Here is a 20,709-nt window from a genome sequence, read left to right on the forward strand (position 1 = left end):
GTGGTATATCTGGGGTCACTCTGGCTGGTGGTATATCTGGGGCAGTCTGGCTGGTGGTATATCTGGGTGCACTCTGGCTGGTGGTATATCTGGGGGCAGTCTGGCTGGTGGTATATCTGGGTGCACTCTGGCTGGTGTTATATCTGGGGGCACTCTGGCTGGTGGTATATCTGGGGGCAGTCTGGCTGGTGGTATATCTGGGGGCAGTCTGGCTGGTGGTATATCTGGGGACATTCTGGCTGGTGGTATATTTGGGGGCAGTCTGGCTGGTGGTATATCTGGGGGCAGTCTGGCTGGTGGTATATCTGGGTGCACTCTGGCTGGTGGTATATCTGGGTGCACTTTGGCTGGTGGTATATCTGGGGGCAGTCTGGCTGGTGGTATATCTGGGGTACTCTGGCTGGTGGTATATCTGGGGGCATTCTGGCTGGTGGTATATCTGGGGGCATTCTGGCTGGTGGTATATCTGGGGGCAGTCTGGCTGGTGGTATATCTGGGGGCAGTCTGGCTGGTGGTATATCTGGGGGCAGTCTGGCTGGTGGTATATCTGGGGGCACTCTGGCTGGTGGTATATCTGGGGGCACTCTGGCTGGTGTTATATCTGGGGTCACTCTGGCTGGTGGTATATCTGGGGGCAGTCTGGCTGGTGGTATATCTGGGGGCACTCTGGCTGGTGTTATATCTGGGGTCACTCTGGCTGGTGGTATATCTGGGGGCAGTCTGGCTGGTGGTATATCTGGGGGCATTCTGGCTGGTGGTATATCTGGGGGCATTCTGGCTGGTGGTATATCTGGGGGCACTCTGGCTGGTGGTATATCTGGGGGCAGTCTGGCTGGTGGTATATCTGGGGGCATTCTGGCTGGTGGTATATCTGGGGGCATTCTGGCTGGTGGTATATCTGGGGGCACTCTGGCTGGTGGTATATCTGGGGGCAGTCTGGCTGGTGGTATATCTGGGTGCACTTTGGCTGGTGGTATATCTGGGGGCAGTCTGGCTGGTGGTATATCTGGGGGTACTCTGGCTGGTGGTATATCTGGGGGCATTCTGGCTGGTGGTATATCTGGGGGCAGTCTGGCTGGTGGTATATCTGGGGGCACTCTGGCTGGTGGTATATCTTGGGTCACTCTGGCTGGTGGTATATCTGGGGGCACTCTGGCTGGTGGTATATCTGGGGGTACTCTGGCTGGTGGTATATCTGGGGGCATTCTGGCTGGTGGTATATCTGGGGGCAGTCTGGCTGGTGGTATATCTGGGGGCAGTCTGGCTGGTGGTATATCTGGGGGCACTCTGGCTGGTGTTATATCTGGGGGCACTCTGCTGGTGCTATTCAGTGGCAATCCGGGTGGTGCTTTCCCTTGGGCACTTAGATGTTATGTCTTGGGGCACTGTGGCTGGTGCTCTTTTGGGGGTCGTCTGGCTGGTGTTCTTCCTGGGGGGCACTGTTTATCCCCTCATTCACGTAAGCATAATTCCTAGTGACAGTATTATGTGGTCACTCCAGGGTCTATGCTCCATAGGCAGAATACGTACATGCAGGGGTCTTATATGCCACCACAGCATTACTAATCCAGCATATTCATAGGAGACTTCAGCAGGTAATGCCTGATAGGGAATCATCAGTAGTGCAGTTTCCTTTTACATCCAATTGTTTATCAACCCCCCCCCCCACCCCCAAGATAAGAAGAGTCACAACTAATGGGTAATGACTTAATGAATCAGACCTTTATTCTTCTTCTTTAGCCAAGCGTCTCATACAGGATCTGCCCCGAGGCGGGCAGTTTACCGTCTTCAGTTGGCACTGCCATAGGTGCTAAGAACACATACCCTAGGAATAACTCCACCTCCAAGCTCCAATGTGGATTTCCCCTTTAAAGGGGCACTTCAGCAATTATTTTTTTTTTCTTTTTTTTTTTTTTTTTTTTTTCTTTCAAATCAACTGGTTTCAGAAAGTTATATAGATTTGTAATTTATTTCTATTTAAAAATCTCCAGCCTTATTGGCATAATTCGGTCTCAGGGCCCTGGGGGACTGGTTTCCCTGCTTTATTCGCACCTCATCCGGCACAAGGCGGCCAATACTCCACTCCCTGCAGTGGATAGATGGAGGGACCACATTCCATTTATGTCCGATGAAACCTATGATGTCATGTTAGAATCCCATACGCATGTGTCTCCTTCTATAAATAATAGACTCACACAACTGTATATAGTACACCAGAGCTACCTAACGCCAGTGCGTCTTCATAGAATGGGCAGAATCCCGGCTCCATCGTGTCCTAAGTGTCAATTTGCCCCAGCTGACTTCTGGCACATGATCTGGGATTGTCCCCACATTCGGTTATTCTGGCAGGGAGTGGTTCGGGTACTTACGGAGATGTGTCCCATGCAGGTGCCCCTTGATCCTACGGTATGCATGTTTGGTGCCTTGTGCGAGGAGGTGTGGACGCATCACCGGGTGATTTTCCTCAGGGAGACTTTGTTCCTTGCCAGGAAGGCGATCGCGCTACGGTGGATTGACAGACGGCCCCCCACGGTTGAAACGTGGATAGCACTAGTTAACTCGGCTCTAGCGTACGAGCGAATTATTTATAAACACCGCAAATGCCCCACCAAATTTCGCAAGATCTGGGACGCGTGGTGTCAGTCGCCACGGACGATGGTTTGCCCTCAAGACCTACCCGACCTTATCTGAATGTGTCACCCTGGGATGCCGAAACACCTCCTCTAGATAATCTCTTGAGACCTGAGCTTTGTATCATCGTCATGATGACAGTACAGGAAGCTGTTGACCCATGAACTTACTTCTTACCTATGTTTGCCTAACCTATCTGTAAAGTGTAACCTATCTTTTGTTGTATAATGTTGTATGATTTGGATAGCTGTCTGATTTGTTTTACCTATTGGTATGCGTTTCTTTGTGTATACCATTATGTACACTTTAATAAAACTGAGTTAAAAAAAAAAAATCTCCAGCCTTTCAGTAGTTATCAGCTGCTGTATGTCCTGCAGGAAGTTGTGTATTCTTCCAGTCTGATACAGTGCTCTCTGTTGTCACCTCTGTCCATGGCAGGGACTGGAACTGTCCAGAGTAGTAGCAAATCCCCATAGAAAACCTCTCCTGCTCTGGACAGTTCCTGTCATGGACAGAGGTGGCAGCAGAGAGCACTGTGTCAGACTGGAAATAATACCACCTCCAGTAGGATATACAGCAGCTGATAAGTACTGGAAGTAAATTACAAATCTATGTAACTTACTGACACCAGTTTGAAAGAAAAAATGGCGGCGATGGATAGAGCAGCTACTCTAATAATTATTAGCAGCTCCCCAACTTATATCATGCAAAGGGGTCGGCTTTAATAAGTTTATTCTAATATATCAGCACAGAATAATACACATATATTGGAGAACAAACAGGTAAGGTTAGATACATTCTGCCACAAGGTGTATCCAAGCAAAAGTAAACTATTTCAGTCTGAAACTACAAATCCTTGCATATTGTAAGAATCTGAAACTCTTAGGGCATGCTGGGAGTTGTAGTTTCACGACAGCTAGAGGGTCATTTGCTGCATCATATGTAATATTATGTATATACTATATGCAAAAGTGTGTAGTTAAAAAAAAAAATCCTGTACCTAAAGTGCTGATCCTTGATCAGTACATGTATAAAGTGAGCAGTTCTGCATTGCATTGTGGGAGATGTAATGTTTTCACTAGGCACTTATATCTTCCACAATACCTCAGTGTGCATCGTATTATAGGGCATTGGAGTTTGAGTTACAGATCACCATTATGATTGCAGCTCCGGACTATACAGTTCTCTATGTGCACATTTAGTCCTCATAGTCTCTAGTGACATAATCATACAGTCTGATCCTCACCCAGGCATTATGTATCCAGACTGCGGCATACAGGGGCTCGGTGAAGGTGACGTTGAACGTGTACAGGTGCCTTATTGGGTCACAAAGCTCATAGAAGGTCAACCGGCCGGCCTCATAATCCAGGACGATCCCAATCATACAACACGATGGGTCGGGGCGTAGCTGGATCTCCCTGTCATTGTGGATCACTGAATACTGCTGCTTGGCTCGTAATAAGCACCAGGACTTCTGGTTATTCCCGACTATGGCGTGTACGCCTCTCCTGGCCATGCTGCCGTAGCTGACCCCCAGCCTCCAGTTCCCCACCGCACTGGTCTCCAGCTTCCATTTATGCTTCCCAGAGTCGAAACTGGTGCTACTCAACACCTGGGAGCACAGAAAGCTCTCCGATGTCTCGGGATAGCTATGGATTCCTCCAGACCAGGCGACGGTCCTGAGACCCTCTAGTATCTCCAGATTGGGGCCAGCCGTGGCTATGTCTAGTAATAAGTCCCGGACCCTTCTGTTAACCCGTTTGCTTGTCTGTGGGGGTGTTTTTTTAATGGAGCATAAGGTTCTTAGATAATCACCAAGATGTGCAAATCTCTTTCCTAACATGGTCCAGAGCAGATCTTCTTCAGGATCAGATCCACCCACGTCACCACTATCCATGGTACAGTCCTGAAGATTACAGATGTTGGCATCATGGTGGGCTTCCCTTTCCAGATGACCCATCTTCATGGCTAGCTTGATCTCCTTCATCTCCGAGACTGGTTCTTGCTCTTCTTTCCTTGGCACCACCTTATGCCCTACATGTTCTCCTGTCAGGCAGCAGGACACACAGATACAAGTGGAATCTTGCATGCAGTAATATTCAAGGATCTTCTTATGCGTTGGGCATTTTCTCATCTCCAGGGAACAGCCGGGTTCCACCAGGACGTGCTCCGGTGACTTGCTGTGGACTCTGAGATGTTCCTCACATAGAGCAGCTTCACAGTGGATGCAGGATTTAGATGCCGTCGCAGGAAGATGAATGCAGTAAGTGCAGGAGATAGCAGTATCCTCCACATCCGCATGAGCAGAGTGGAATCGTTCTGCTATGTTATGCAGAGCGATGTTCCTCTGCAGAGCAGGACGTTCTGCAAAGTGTGCTCTGCACTCAGGACATCTACAGTGTCCGGACTTCTCCAGCACCCGCTCAATGCATTCCCGGCAGAAGTTATGTCCACATCTCAGGGTGACGGGATCGGTGTAGATATTCAGGCAGATGGAGCAGGTCAGCTCGTCCATGAGATGTGCAGATGCCATGGCTGAAGGACGTTGTGTTAGAAATGACTTGGATCATTGAATATCTACCGGAGATAGTCAAATCAGATGTGTGAAAACTTGTATTCTGGAATGCTCTGAATCATGGAACACAAAAGGCGTAAGGTGCCTGGAGGCCAGAACTTCACAAAAAGGAGCTCATCCATGAAGCTAATAAACAATGTTTGGGCAAGACCTGCAGCTCTGTGCATCCTGAGCTTCCTGGTTCATTTACAGAATCCTAAAATTTTTTTTTACGTCCAGAAATTTAGAACCCTCATGATCAAACAGAGGGGAATAGGGCGATGTCTTAGAAGGTATATTGGTTTGTATTCTCCTTGGGGTGCAGGCAACACAGATCAGTTCAGGGGCTGATTGAGGCAGCCACAGGGATACTAGGCCTGGCCTCAAGCCCTAAAGGGTTCTTGTTAGGAATAAGCCCAACTTAAGCATGCTTTCAATACCAATGGCTGAAGACGTTGGATGCAGTCCTAAGGCCATAGGCTGTATCTATGTGTTCCAGGACTCCCTAGGGCTGCATCTAACTTCTTCAGCCACCAGTATTCAGATGCCGAACGATCGGACTTGAGCTTTATCTTGCTCCTTATTTCTCTTTGTATGTTTCCCTTTTCCTGATGGAAGCTCCCTTTCAACTTCTAGAACATTCTATATGTTACTCTATGGGGCAATGCAACTAAGTAGATCCCTTGCTCACAGTGAAAAGTGCACAGACATAACAAACACTATCACAACAGGATCGTAAAGAGGGGAGAAGAGGGGGAGAAGTGGGGGCGCCTCCTGGTGCAGTAAAAGATAACCAGAGTAGCAAACACAGGGGAGGGAAAGTGTTGCACTCACCTGGTGGAGTTGTGCTGAATTATAGGCACAACTCTATATTAGGCATGTAGGGAAGAACACCGCAGCTCCTGCCGGGGTACGTCCAAGGAAGTCGTACAGTCAGAGGAAGAAGTAAATCAGCCGTAACGGGCTTTAGGACCATGTGGGGTCCCGGCTTGGATAGGGCGCAGATGTCCAGTAGACCACAGATTGAAGCGGTTATCTCATGGAAAGGGTATTTATTAGAATCACGACGCGTTTCGGCCGCCAAGTATAAGGTGGCCTTTCTCAAGTTGTACAAAATATACTGGGGAACAGGGGTTTAAATGGTGTGGAGCATTGCATAAACAAAGCGTCACTTCCGGGGCGACAGTCATAAATATAACTGATAGCACAAGTGTATATACAAAAAACATCAGAAGCCAGTGTAAAAGCATATAAAAAAACTACGCATATATAAGTCAGAATATGTATAAACTTACATTTCTTCGGAGTTCCGAGGATCAGCGTCCGGATCCGGCGTCCTTACGTCATTACGGACGTGCGTACCGACATCACGTGGTTCCGGAATTCCTAGGACGTGGCGAACGGAAACTGCGTAAAACACGTTTAAGAATAGCATAGTAACGTAAATGGAGTAGAGATCGGAACTAAGTCTCTAAGGCATACAGAGAAATATACAGAGATATATAAATATGTAAACATAAAAGATGATTATATACATCCATCCCATCTGTCAAATAAACAGAAACTAGATGGTTGTTTTAGGAAAAATATAAATAAATAAATAATGTATAAGTGGTTGAAGTGATTAAAATGCAGTTATAGATAGAATGTGTGCGTTCCAGGCGCCATCTAGTGGTTAAAAAATAATTAGCAGAATAAATAACTATAACTATTTATTCTGTTATTTATTCTGCTAATTATTTTTTAACCACTAGATGGCGCCTGGAACGCACACATTCTATCTATAACTGCATTTTAATCACTTCAACCACTTATACATTATTTATTTATTTATATTTTTCCTAAAACAACCATCTAGTTTCTGTTTATTTGACAGATGGGATGGATGTATATAATCATCTTTTATGTTTACATATTTATATATCTCTGTATATTTCTCTGTATGCCTTAGAGACTTAGTTCCGATCTCTACTCCATTTACGTTACTATGCTATTCTTAAACGTGTTTTACGCAGTTTCCGTTCGCCACGTCCTAGGAATTCCGGAACCACGTGATGTCGGTACGCACGTCCGTAATGACATAAGGACGCCGGATCCGGACGCTGATCCTGTAAGTTTATACATATTCTGACATATATGAGTAGTTTTTTTATATGCTTTTACACTGGCTTCTGATGTTTTTTGTATATACACTTGTGCTATCAGTTATATTTATGACTGTCACCCCGGAAGTGACGCTTTGTTTATGCAATGCTCCACACCATTTAAACCCCTGTTCCCCAGTATATTTTGTACAACTTGAGAAAGGCCACCTTATACTTGGCGGCCGAAACGCGTCGTGATTCTAATAAATACCCTTTCCATGAGATAACCGCTTCAATCTGTGGTCTACTGGACATCTGCGCCCTATCCAAGCCGGGACCCCACATGGTCCTAAAGCCCGTTACAACAGGATCGTAAGAAACAGATCACTGATCTCAGGGAGACCAGCCAAAGATAACACTGCCCGCTTCCGGTTAAAGCGCTCAATGCAGTGAAATCCTAGGTGCATTGCTCCTTGGAAAAAATGAATATGCAAAAAAGAGCCTGTGGAGCCTCATTTAAGAGACTCAAAACACAGGAGTAGCCAGATATCCCTCCAAGAATGACCCAACGAAAGGGTGGCATCTGTAGGGAAACCACCACTGCCATGGGCAGTGATATCTTTGGCTGGTATCCCTGAGATCAGTGATCTGTTTCTCTTATGGCTCTACTAGGTATTGCTCCCACCTAGATGATCACCACACTGATGAGGGGCAACACCCAGAAACAGCTGTATGTGGATGGTTACCTGGCCTTGGTTTTTCCCTTGTTATTACATTGACTTACAGGGCCACTAAATATGGTGGTTTTGGTGGTTTCCTTACAGGACCCTTGGTGGGTTCTTCCCGGAGGGATATCTGGCTAGTCCTGTGTTTCGAGGCTCCACTGACTCTTTTTTTGCATATTCATGAGAAAAGTAGAAAACTTCACAGTTTTGTGAATACAAAGAGAAATATCCTACAACCCCCCCCCCCCCCCCCCCCCAATGTCCTAAGAAAAACCCACAGTGTGACACTGCAAGGCAACATAGAAGCCAAAATGACCTTGTTTCATGGTGGTTAAAGCAGATGGAACTTTATTTAGCAGTAAGTTACAAGCAGAAGAGATTTTAGAAAGAAAGAAATTAAAAAAATATGTTTTGTTTAAAGCATGGATTTCTTAAAGGTGTTTTATGATATAGGTCACCAATATGTGATCTGTATAGTTCTGACACCTGGCACCCCAGCTGTTTAGTGCTGTCATGTACAGAGAAACAGAGCAGGAGGCAGACATCTCCATACATTGTGTAGAAGCCATGTTGGGGTACTGCAGCTCGGTTCCTATTAAAATGAGATGCAGTAACCCAACACGGCCACTATACAATGTACGGCACTGTCTACTTCCTGCTTTGATTCCAGATGTATGTCTGCAAACAGCTGAATGGCGGGGTTCTAGGTGTTGGCACCCCACTAGCTGAATGGCGGGGTTCTAGGTGTTGGCACCCCACTAGCTGAATTGCGGGGTTCTAGGTGTTGGCACCCCACTGATATGATACTGGTGGCCTGACCAAATAATAAGTTATTAGTAAATTTAGCATGGAACACCCCTTTAAGCAATTTTTTTTTGCCAACAAAAAACCTCCTTACAATTGACATATTAATCACCTAAACATGAAATACAGAAGAACAAATTTAAAACATATTTTTATTTCTAATTAAAGGGATTGGCCACTTTATAGTGAAATTGTGCAGTGTACACTATTAGTAAGTGTTTTAACAGCACTTACTAACAAAAGCTCCTTGTGTACCTTATAGAGCTAAAATCAGACTCCCCTCCTCCAGGCTGTACTGTCCTGCTCTGTGGTGATTCTGTCCATAAGATGATATGGAGGAGCATATGACCATGCCACGCCCCCTGTGTTCACCATAGGCATATACAGGCTCAGTGCATGGTCACATGCTCCTCCATGTCCATCTAATGGACAGACTCACCACAGAGCAGGACAGCACAGCCTGTGGAGGGGAGTCTCATTTTAGCTCTATGAGGTACACAGGGAGCTGCTTTCAGTATATACAGTGAGTGCACAGGGAGCTGCTGTCAGTATATACAGTGAGTACACAGGGAGCTGCTGTCAGTATATACAGTGAGTACAGGGAGCTGCTGTCAGTATATACAGTGAGTACAGGGAGCTGCTGTCAGTATATACAGTGAGTACACAGGGAGCTGCTGTCAGTATATACAGTGAGTACACAGAGAGCTGCTGTCAGTATATACAGTGACTACACTTACCAATACTGTACACTGAGAAATTTTACTATAAAGTGGCCAACCCCTTTAACAAATCAGCACAGACGATATATTGTCTTCCGGCATGGTCCTCCTTACCTATTTAGCATAAGAATTATGAAGCGGTATAAAATATATAGCATGAAGCTTTAATGATTATTCTTTTTTATTAAAGTTCGGAGTAAATAAAAAAAAATTTAAGTAGACAGGGGCAGGTAGGAACATAATAAACAAGCCCCACTTACATCTCGGGATCCCCTGCGCCAGTGACATCATGACTCAGCTGATGGATTGCCCACTCAGCCAATCCGTGACTAGGACAGAATTGGCTGCTCGGGCATTTATCCCCCCTTAGTTGCATCGACATTGGAACACGGGGGAAATGAGTTCCAGCAGGGATGCTGAAACCTGTGACGTGGCGCTAAGGGGGCAAGGGGAGAGGTGAGTAGTGCTTGTTTATTATGTTCCCCCCGGCCACTGTCTGCTTGTAAATTATTATTTTCTCCAGACTTCTCCTTTAAAGATAGAGACAACGTGGCCAGAACTAAACTGAGACGTCTGTCAAAATGTATAGTTCCTCTATAAACTCTATAGCCAAGAGAGTTTACTGCATCCAGACTATACATGTAACTCTATGTTAAATCTGTATGCATTCTGCTCCTATGCTCCCCCTAGTGGTGACTGTGGACAGTCAGAATTTTATCATTATAATCTCTCTATGCAGGGATTTGGAGGCTTGTCTCAGATAAATAGACCACTGGCCACTATTAGTAGACTATGTAGTACACAGTATTACAAAATCAATCAGCACAGATTTGTTGATCTAAGAACAATATATTGATAAACGTTTTATATTCACTTTAATGGGTTTGTACATGATTAGAACACCAAGGCTTTATTTCTGTCTTTAAAAAACAGTGCCACACCTGTCCACAGGTTGTTTGTGGTATTGCAGTTCAGCAATGATCTTCAATGTCGCTAAACTGCCATACCTCTGCTAACCCGTGGAAAGGTGTGACATAGTTTCTTGTAGATGGAAGCCATGTACCTAATCCTGTACAACCCAGTGAGTTTCTCTCGTCTGTCAAGTTTTTAACTCTGTTCAGTCATGAATTATCTTTATCTGAAAAGCTTGTTTATTGATTGGGCCGTCATTGGCCAGTCTAATAGGACCCTAATAAATCCCTAAGGCCCCGTTCCCACTGAGGAAAACTAGCGGAATTCCGCTGCGGAATTGTCCGCCGCGGAATGCCGTTAGCCTCCTGCTCATAATGGGAGTATATGGGAGGTGCACGCTCCTGCTCTCCCCGCGCTGAAGAATGAACATGTTTTGCTAGTTTTGCTCAGTGGGAACGTAGCCTTACTCCTGCATCACTGAAAACTGTAAAGGACAGTCAGGACTCCAGTAAATTTGGACCATACATCATACTGGTGGTCATCCAGATTTCCCAGAACAGATTAAGCTAAGAGATAGTTGGAAAGAATTACCAACTGGATAAAAGAGGACAATTCATGCATTCTTTCTTATGATAAACCTGATCTCTAGCTCCTGAATCTTAACCAGGATTGGTTCCACACAGAGGAGACCACATGGAGGGGCTCGGTAAAGGTGGTTTTGAAGGTGTGTAAGTGCTTTAATGGGTGACAGAGCTCATAAAAGGATAGACGGCCAGCCTCATAATCTAGGTAAACCCTGACCCTATCGACAGAACCGTTTGGGCACAGTGAGATGACTTGACCATCATGACTTACTGAATATTTATTGTCTTCTCTCCTTAAGCCCCAAGATTTATTGTTATCTCCAGCCCAAGACTTTGGCCCATTTCTCTCTATACTGGGATAACACATTCCTATCATCCAGCCATTTGTCCCATTGTTTTCCATCTCCCAATAGTGGCGTCCTGATGAAAAGCTCTTGGTACTCAACACCTGGGCATGGGTGGTAAGGTCTTTTCGGCCATAGCCCATACAGGAAGCAGACTTAAGATCCTTTGATAAGCATAAGTAACCAGAAGTCGTGTTGGCGTCCAGTGACAGGCCAGTAGCTTCATGGCAGAAAAGGTAATTATTAATACTCTTTGCTATATCAGATATTTTTGTATGTAACATCTCAAAGAGTAGACTTTCGTCAAAATTCCCGACTGTATGGATATCAGGCTCTTCCGTTTCCTTATCTTCTGTGTCTTCCTCATCAATAAAGACAGCACCGTCTTGTAAGACAGTCAATGGATTGGTCATATCGCAAATCTCCTTGATGTTCCGGATAATAGCGGACAGGTCATCCCTCTCGTTTTCCAGCTGCTGGATTAGATCGGATAGTGAGATTGATGCCTTGTCTTCTTGCCTGGAGACATCACTCACTACTTGGGTTTCTAGCAGGTCAAGCTGACTTCGAATGTTCTGTATAATGGTTCTATATCTCTCCTTTATCTCAGCAGATGTTTCGGAGAGCTTTGTCTTACGGTCCTGTAGGAACTTTAGCTTGTTCTCAGTCTCGTCCTTCAACTTGGTGAGGGATTCATGGATATCTTTTAATTGTTCCTTCATGTTATGTGCGGCATCGGGTAGGAGATCCACTTGATGTCCTTTGTGTTTCCCGACCAGAGAGCAAGAAACACAGATACAGACCTTGTCCTTAGAGCAGTAATACTTAAGGATCTCATTGTGAATAGAACATTTGGTGACCTCTGGTGAAGCAGTGGGATTGGATAAGACGTGTTCTGAGGACTTGCTGTGGACTCTTAGGTGATCTTCACACAGAGACGCCTCGCACAACAAGCAGGACTTGACAGCAGCTACTGAAGAGTGAATGCAGTAAGTGCAGAAGATCCCTGCCTCCTCCTTCTGCTCTGGTTTGGCCGACAGGAAACGCTGTGCTATGCTGCTTAGAGTAACGTTCCTCTCCAACGATGGCCTCTTGCTGAATAGCTTGTTGCAGACAGGACATTTATACACCCGGGTGGAGTCCTGTTTACCCAGCAGACCATCAATACACTCCATGCAGAAGTTGTGTCCACATCTTAGGGTTACAGGATCCCTAAAAATGTTTAGACAGACGGAGCAGGTCAACTCGTCCTTCAGATCTACGGAGTCCATAGTTCAAAGTTGGTAAGGCGGACGTTCCTAGTTATCAGTGGGTGTGTGTACAGTTATGTTCCATCCTCCTTAACTCTATAATCTCTTGGCTTCAAGTCCCTGCCTGTAACAACCTTAATAATTTGCCTGGCAATATGGCTTCCAATACTTAAAGACTACAGCTGGTAAGATCTTATATGCATCCTGCCAAACACAGTTGTGAACTGACTATGTTACAGTGTTGTGTTCACTACAACTGGTGCTATTGTAGATAGAATAAGGATAAGGGCCCTATTATACGGAGCAATAATCGGCAGAATTGGCCGTGTAATAGAGACAACAATCAGCCGATGAAACGGCTGCACGGACATCGCTAAATGATTATCGGGCTGTGTAAAGGTGCGTTTACACAAAACGATAATTGGCCCGATCGTACGATTAACGATGTCGGAGTAACGTTTTTTTTTTTTCATTTAGACGGTACGATATATCGTATGGAAAAGTCGTTTTGCGATCGCTTAAGCCTATCTCACACATTGGTTAAATTGGTGAACGACTGTTTACACGGACTTTTTTGCGAATTACGATTCGAGAACATGTTGAAAGATCAAAATGAACGACTTCTCGTTCGTCGTTTGATCGTTCGCTGTTTACACGTACGATTATCGTTCGAATTCGATCGTTATCGCGCAAATTTGCACATTAATCGTTACGTGGAAACGCACCTTAATAGTCCAAGTAAACAAGCGCCCGTTTACAGTATTAATTGGGCCTTCATCGACCCGTGTGATAGGACCCTAGGAAGTAATGCCATGGCAATATCTTCATAGCTACTTTGTGGTTTTTGCTGGCAACTTCTCTCTGACTAAGGCGGGACACCTTTGTGGCCAAGGATTGGCTAAGCAGGGATGTTCCTACGGCAAAAACTTTTTACCAGAAATCATAAGGTAGAAGTAACAATCTGCAACTGGTAGCATTGGTACAGAAACTAGGGGAATCAGGGTAGGGGAGTATAGCACTTTTTTTTTATACACACCTTCAAGCTGGGGCCAACCATGAGATGAATATATCGAAGGACATCAGGTCAACAGAAATCAATGGCCGTATATATAAAGCAGGGACATGCAGCCATCTGCCCGAGACATGATAAGGCCACAGTGACAATTTTGGTTGGTTTTGTCACTTGAACCACAAATCATATTTCTGTATTTTGTTATATTGATAAACATCAGGGCTTTTTCACAGTTTTTTCTTTCTTCCATTTTGCATCCTAGACTACAAAGAATACAATACTTTCTGCACACTCACACTTTGATAGTAGATGGGTCAATTAACATGAATGTTTTTCATAAACCCACCATAAAATCAGAACATGCCTCGCTGGATGATGACCTAGGCGACGTACAGCCATCCATGTTGTAGGGTATTGCAATAAAGTAGGTCTGTGGGCCGTCATATTGTTGTACTTCATGGGGCAGCAATAAAATTTAAAAGGGGAACTATTAGCAGGTTAGACAAATCTAACCTGCTGATAGCTCCTTAGTGGGCATGGGGTGCTGAGGATGAAGGTATGTCTCTTTACCTTTATCCTCAGCGTCGCTCCTGCGCTGTTAGTTATGCCAGGTTAACCGCTAGGAGCACTGGGGGCATGGCTACCAACCCTCCAAGTACTGATACGGTGCGCCCCGTCCATTGATAATCATTAGAGGGGGTGGGCCGGAGCCCTACTCCCGCATTGCAATCCACCCTCGGCTGCCCCACCCTCTAATGATGATCAATGAAGGGGCCCAGATCAGCACGCGGGGGTGGGGGCTACTGGAGTAAGAGATCATGGGGGATCGAACCTCTGTACCCCACCGATCTGGCCCCCAGCTTCCCTGTTATGAATAGAGCCGCGGGTATGTCATGTGACCCACGGTTCTATTCATTTCTATTGAGCCGCCAGAGAGAGCAGAGTAAGCACTCTTCCGGCAGCTCTTTTCATTCCTATAGAGCTCCTGGCAAAAGCCAAGTAAGCACTCATCCGGCTTACTCATTTCTCTCACCGGTGGCTCAATAGGAATTAATAGAACCGCAGGTCACGTGCTATTCATAACAGGGAATCCAGGGGCCAAATACAGAGGTCGGCAGGGGGTACAGAGATCAGAACCCCCATGATCCCTTACTTTTCCCTATCGTGTGGATAGGGCAAAAGTGAATTTTTCTTTAAGCAAACCCTGAATCTGGGCCCTATCTTTATACACAGACTTAGCTGATCGCCTGCCTGCATATTGCTACTTTGTCTGAATTTTCTTATGCTCGTGTGAATTATCCCTTAGAATGACATCAGACTAATAAAAAGATGACACTTGGGGTGAGGAGTATTCACAGGGTAAACACTGTAGACTGTTTATTGTGACACAAGTGTAATAAGTTTCCTGAAAACCACGTACGTGGTAGACAACCCGCTAAACAAAGCATAAAGCATCAAACAAAAGCTGGTAGTCCCGATAGATGCTGGCTTTAGTGAATGTACAGGTCAATAGCGCTGGGTAGACTGCAGTTGCCAAACACTTCTGACACCATTATCAACAACAGAAACAGAAGGATCATATAAGGACATAACCATAAATAAGGCTCCAAAAACAGAAAGGCTCCACATTTAAACTGAAGGTAGAAAGCAAACCTATTCCAATAAACAGTAAATAAATGCACCAGTAGAAGTGCCCTCCAAACTGGAGATAAAGCTCCCATTTTTTAGAATACGCTATCAATTCTAAATAAACTTATCAATAATCAATCAGCTGAAGGACAAATTTAAGAATATGTATGATGGCAACTGGACTTTCCCGATTTAGAATACATACATGCTTATCAGAGCTGTGCGTGAAAGTGTAAGGTGGGATTGGTGATAGCTCTTGGACAAATCATTGTGAGTTCCGAAAAGCTGCCCGTATATCACTTTAACTTGATCGATTTGCCAGAAAACAAAACAATTCTGTAGGTCACATAAAAAAACCCACTCATCTCAATCTAGTCCTGGAGATGTTAAGTTTAATTACAAAGAACCAAGGACCTTTTTGTTGGTAGATTAATGGGGTCTATTGACTGAAATTTTTGGTAGTCCTAAACCTCACAATAATTCCCTTCTATATAATACTGGGATCCTAGCTTCTGACTGCCACCCATTCATCCCATATGTAGAAGGCAGCATGAAGAGGCTCGGTAAAAGCAGTGTTGAAGGTATGCAGGTGTCTAACCGGCTGACACAGCTCATAAAATGACAGCTGCCCGGCCTCATAATCCAGATAGATCACTAATCTCTGGCTGGATGCCTTGAAGGGTATATTGATTCCCTTACCATGATGTATCACCGAATAATGATGCTTCTTTGATTTCAACCTAGCTAAACACCAGGACTTCTCGTTGCTCCCCATGTATGACTGGTCCCCTTTTCTGCTTATGGTGGGGTAACACACTCCTATCATCCAGTACCCTGATTTGCTAACTTCTACCTCCCAATAATGGTGACCTGATGAGAAGCTTCTGGTGCTTAAAACCTGACAGTCCTCAAACCTCTCAGGAGATTCTGGATGACTTTCATTATTTGAATAAGAAGCCGTTTTCAGGTCGCTTGAGATGTGAATGTAATTGGCGGCGGTATTGACATCCAGAAGTAAATCTGAAACTTCCACAACATGGAGGCCTCCCTTAAAGTGCGCTATGATATCGGCCAACCCTGTATGTAATGTCAAGGAGGTTAGATTTTTGTCCAGATCACCAACATACTCGGACGATACACTGTCTTTTTGGTCTTCAGCACCACCACTACAGTTATAGTTATAAGATTCCTGCTCTTGTAGGAGAGTAAATGGATCAGTCAGGAGACACAGCTCCTCAATGCGGGAAATCTCTCTGGACAACTCGTCCTTCTGCGATTCAAAACGCTGGATTAGATCAGAAACTGACGCCACCACCTGATCCATCTGTCTGGAGATCTCATCTAGAACTTTCTTCTCTAGTTCTACAAGAAGTCTCTGGACGTCTCTGAACATGGAGGAGACTCTCTCCGATTCTAGAGCTGCTTTTTTCTTTACTTTTTGTTTTTGTCCTTCTAGGCGTTGGACTCGTTTTTTGGTCTCCTCTCGCTGTGAATCGAGCTTCTCCAGGATATTTCTGAGTTTTGCTCTCTTTCTCTCATATTCCTCGTCCATTGGTTCTACCTGGTGCCCTTTGTGCTTTCCGGCCAGGCAGCAGGTGACACAGACACAAGTGGAATCATCAATGCAGTAGTATTCCAGAATCTTCTTATGGGTCGAACATTTCCTATTCTCCAGAGAAGTGGTGGGTTCCATTAAGATGTGATCGTCTGACTTGCTGTGTTTTTTTAGGTGCTTGTCACACAAGGAAGCTTCACATTGAAGACAGGTTTTAACAGCAGGTACGGAAGAGTCACAGTAAGTGCAGAAGATCCCACCAGTTTCTTGCTCCTCTGGCTTAGACTTGAGACACTTTGCTATGTTACGAAGAGCAATGGTTTTGTACAGTGCCGGACGCTCAGGAAACTCAGCTCTGCAGTCAGGACAGCTATAGACTCCAGAGCCCCCCTGGGTGTGCAACACACGATCAATACAGTCCCAGCAGAAGTTGTGTCCACAGCTCAGGGTGACTGGATCTGTAAATATGTTCAGGCAAATGGAGCAGTTCAGTTCTTCCCTAAGTTCAGCAAACGCCATTATGAATACAATGTCACTATCTCACTGTGAGGCAGTGGCAGAGCTCGGGTATTTTCAAGAATTCACAAGTCACATATGCAGCCAAATGCACGTTTCAAGATGGCTCTTGCATCTGGTGGGGGCTGGGGTTCTCAATGCGCAGAAGGCACACAGGATCTGTAAGCTCTTTGTCCACCTAGGCCAGACCTGAAACAATGACGTTTGAGTAAAAAACAAGACATTCTCAATCTATCACCAATACAGATTAAATGGACACGTAAACTGACCCCTACCCCCCCCCCCCCAATAAAAAAATAAAATAAAGTAGTACCTTCCATATAGTGAAGGGAGGATATTAGTGAATTTACAGTAATATTTAAGCAAAGCTATTTTTTTCAATAAGAAAAAAGGTCACATGTTTTAGTAATGCCCTGTGAATACTATACACCATGTGAGTACTGTATGGTGCTGTGAATACTATATAACAAGCGAGTACTGTATGGTGCTGTGAATACTATATACCGTTTGTGTTGTGAACACGGTGTGCAATGTGAGTGCTGTATGGCAGTGATTTTCAACCTTTTTTGAGCCGCGGCACACTTTTTATACTTAAAAAATCCCGGGGCACACCACCAACCAAAATGGCACAAAATGACACTAAAACAGTACATATTATACATATAGTTAATAATATAGATTCTAAATGTATTTATACTCACTAGTGTGTGAAACCTGGGCCTGTTTTCTTCTCCCCCTGTGCTTCTCTCCTGTGCTTCTCTCCATCATACTTCTCCCCCCTGCTTTTCTCCTGTGCTTCTCTACCCCATGCTTCTCTCCTGTGCTTCTCTCCTGTGCTTCTCTCCACCATACTTCTCCCCCATGCTTCTCTACCCTGTGCTTCTCTACCCCATGCTTCTCTCCCCCCTGCTTCTCTCCACCATACTTCTCCCCCCTGCTTCTCTCCTGTGCTTCTCTCCCCCATGCTTCTCTCCTGTGCTTCTCTCCCCCAAACTTCTCTCCCCTGTTTCTCCCCCATCCCCATGTTTCTCTCCCCCCATCCCCAGGCTTCTCTCCCCCATCCTTCTCTCCCTGTCTCTCCCCCATGCTTCTCTACCCCATCCCCATGTTTCTCTCCCCCATGCTTCTCTCCCTGTCTCTCCCCCATCCCCAGGTTTCTCTCCCCCATGCTTCTCTCCCTGTCTCTCTCCCATCCCCAGGTTTCTCTCCCCCATGCTTCTCTCCCTGTCTCTCTCCCATCCCCAGGTTTCTCTCCCCCATGCTTCTCTCCCTGTCTCTCTCCCATCCCCATGTTTCTCTCCCCCATCCCCATGTTTCTTTCCCCCATGCTTCTCTCCCTGTCTCTCCCCCATCCCCAGGTTTCTCTCCCCCATCCCCAGGTATCTCTCCCCCATGCTTCTCTCCCTGTCTCTCCCCCATCCCCAGGTTTCTCTCCCCCATCCCCAGGTTTCTCTCCCCCATTGTTTTCTCCTGTTTCTCTCCCCCATCCCCATGTTTCTCTCCCCCATCCCCAGGTTTCTCTCCCCCATTGTTTTCTCCTGTTTCTCTCCCCCATCCCCAGGTTTCTCTCCCCCCCTTCCTCCTCACCTCCTCCGAGATGGTCTCCGCTGCTGTCCGCCTCACCTACTGGCCGCCCGTAGGGCCCGGACGTGCTCCTCCAATCAGCGGAGACCGGGAGCGTGGTGCACTGCGGCGGGCCGTAGCACACACGCTGATTGGATGCGTGCAGTGCACCACACTCCAGGTCTCCGCTGATTGGATAGGAGGAGCACGTCCGGGCGCTACAGGCGGCCAGTAGGTGAGGCGGACAGCAGCAGCGGGGCGATCTGCAGGGACACCATAGTTTGGGGAATTTTCCCCGCGGCACACCCAACCATGTGTCGCGGCACACTGGTTGAAAATCACTGCTGTATGGCATTGTGAATACTATATACTATGTGAGTACTGTATGGCCCTGTGAATACTATATACTATGTGAGTACTGTATGGCCCTGTGAATACTATATACTATGTAAATACTATATACTATGTGAGTACTGTATGGCCCTGTGAATACTATATACTATGTGAGTACTGTATGGCCCTGTGAATACTATATACTATGTGAGTACTGTATGGCTCTGTGAATACTATATACTATGTAAATACTATATACTATGTGAGTACTGTATGGCCCTGTGAATACTATATACTATGTGAGTACTGTATGGCCCTGTGAATACTATATACTATGTGAGTACTGTATGGCCCTGTGAATACTATATACTATGTGAGTACTGTATGGCCCTGTGAATACTATATACTATATGAGTACTGTATGGCCCTGTGAATACAATATACCATGTGAGTACTGTATGGCACCACATAAGCACTGTATAGCCTAGTGAACACTACAACACCATGTGAGCTGTGAGGGATAAAGTAAAATGTGTCTGGGGGAATTTTAAGGGAATCCATCACCCCTGTACACTGTACAGATATCATGAAAGGCTTGCAGAATATACCAGTTGCCTGTGTTTGATTTCTCATGTAAAAAAAAAAAGCAAATACTCTGGCCATGAAAAGTGTCAAGGAGGCGGAGCTTCTACTTCCTTGGGCCCTAGCTCCGCCTCACTGTGCTGTGTGTAAAGGGGCGGCATAATACACAGTGAGGCCGTAGTGGTGCTAGGGCAGGGGGCAGAATTGCTCTAATATCATACGCTGCTTTTTGGCATAAAAACATAAAATAGTGGGTGTGGCCTCCAACTTCCCATCACATTTACTATAGTTCACTATTATTTACTGTCTCCACTGGATTTACATGAATAATAGCACACCTGGTTTAAGTGTGTAACACATACAAAAAAAAGTGCAAAGTATTCTCCATTATGACGGTAGGTGGTTGCCCATGGCAACCAACCAGCTCACCAGTAGGCCCTTTGGAAAGTGAAAGAAGCTATGTGATTGGTTGCCATGGGCAACTGCTGCCCCCTCTGATGTCCCCGCGCTGCAGCTCTGTGAGAGATAGCGCCCAACAATAAAAAGGGGGAAACAGGAATAAGGAGAGCGGAAACAGAAGACGCACAGCAGGGGGATAGTGTAAGAGGATTATATTACATGAGGCTCCGGCCGCGATCCCTCAGCCGCACAGTGACGCAGATACAGACAGTTCCGCTTCGCGCACCGCGCTCTTCTGTCCCTCCTCAGCATCCGTACTGGTCGTTGTTCTGCTGTCAGTGAGAGCCTGGATACCGGCGAGTCACGTGGTGTGTGTGCCGAGACCCGGGAGTAATCAAGACGCTCAATTACCGCATCACGTACGTATACCGTATATACCGTAACCCCACCCCTATACCATGTATACATGTGCAGCAGACTTCTCCATCATCTGTGTGTATAATGTATTCCCTC

At 45.6% G+C, this 20,709-nt stretch overlaps 4 protein-coding genes across 7 annotated transcripts in view; 1 reads left to right on the forward strand and 3 right to left on the reverse strand.

The window, feature by feature from the left end:
* Window positions 1-3,829: 3,829 nt before the first annotated feature.
* On the reverse strand, window positions 3,830-5,194 carry LOC138771906 (E3 ubiquitin/ISG15 ligase TRIM25-like). The gene has a single exon (XM_069951908.1). It carries the CDS (start codon window positions 5,162-5,164, stop codon window positions 3,830-3,832), a length of 1,335 nt encoding a protein of 444 aa, XP_069808009.1. The 5' UTR covers window positions 5,165-5,194.
* Window positions 5,195-8,328: 3,134 nt separating this feature from the next.
* Window positions 8,329-13,242, reverse strand: LOC138771979 (E3 ubiquitin/ISG15 ligase TRIM25-like). The gene has a single exon (XM_069952023.1). It carries the CDS (start codon window positions 12,626-12,628, stop codon window positions 11,075-11,077), a length of 1,554 nt encoding a protein of 517 aa, XP_069808124.1. The 5' UTR covers window positions 12,629-13,242; the 3' UTR covers window positions 8,329-11,074.
* Window positions 13,243-14,856: 1,614 nt separating this feature from the next.
* Window positions 14,857-20,582, reverse strand: LOC138773090 (E3 ubiquitin/ISG15 ligase TRIM25-like). Of its 3 annotated transcripts, none has more exons than XM_069954042.1 (2): window positions 20,416-20,582; window positions 14,857-17,508 (listed from the first exon to the last, which is right to left on the reverse strand). In XM_069954042.1, the coding sequence occupies exon 2, from the start codon at window positions 17,320-17,322 to the stop codon at window positions 15,754-15,756; it is 1,569 nt and encodes a 522-aa protein (XP_069810143.1). In that variant the 5' UTR covers window positions 17,323-17,508; window positions 20,416-20,582; the 3' UTR covers window positions 14,857-15,753. The 3 variants fall into 3 exon arrangements, with proteins under 3 accessions (XP_069810143.1, XP_069810145.1, XP_069810144.1); XM_069954044.1 differs by lacking the exon at window positions 20,416-20,582 and adding an exon at window positions 20,160-20,300; XM_069954043.1 differs by lacking the exon at window positions 20,416-20,582 and adding an exon at window positions 20,136-20,183.
* TBCD (tubulin folding cofactor D) overlaps window positions 20,150-20,709 on the forward strand; it is a 133,971-nt gene continuing 133,411 nt past the window's right edge. Inside the window, exon 1 of one of the 2 annotated variants that reach the window (XM_069954040.1) lies at window positions 20,150-20,615. The gene's annotated coding sequence lies outside the window, so the exon portion shown is untranslated. The remainder of the gene's footprint in view (window positions 20,616-20,709) is intronic. The other variant, XM_069954039.1, reaches the window with a different exon arrangement.

The sequence above is a fragment of the Dendropsophus ebraccatus genome, chromosome 14 (assembly GCF_027789765.1).
Source record: "Dendropsophus ebraccatus isolate aDenEbr1 chromosome 14, aDenEbr1.pat, whole genome shotgun sequence".
NCBI classification, from domain to species: Eukaryota; Metazoa; Chordata; class Amphibia; order Anura; family Hylidae; genus Dendropsophus; species Dendropsophus ebraccatus.

Bases quoted from the DNA above. Each gene is read 5' to 3' on its own strand.
- LOC138771906 (XM_069951908.1), bottom strand. From the start codon at position 5,164: ATGGCATCTGCACATCTCATGGACGAGCTGACCTGCTCCATCTGCCTG.
- LOC138771979 (XM_069952023.1), bottom strand. From the start codon at position 12,628: ATGGACTCCGTAGATCTGAAGGACGAGTTGACCTGCTCCGTCTGTCTA.
- LOC138773090 (XM_069954042.1), bottom strand. From the start codon at position 17,322: ATGGCGTTTGCTGAACTTAGGGAAGAACTGAACTGCTCCATTTGCCTG.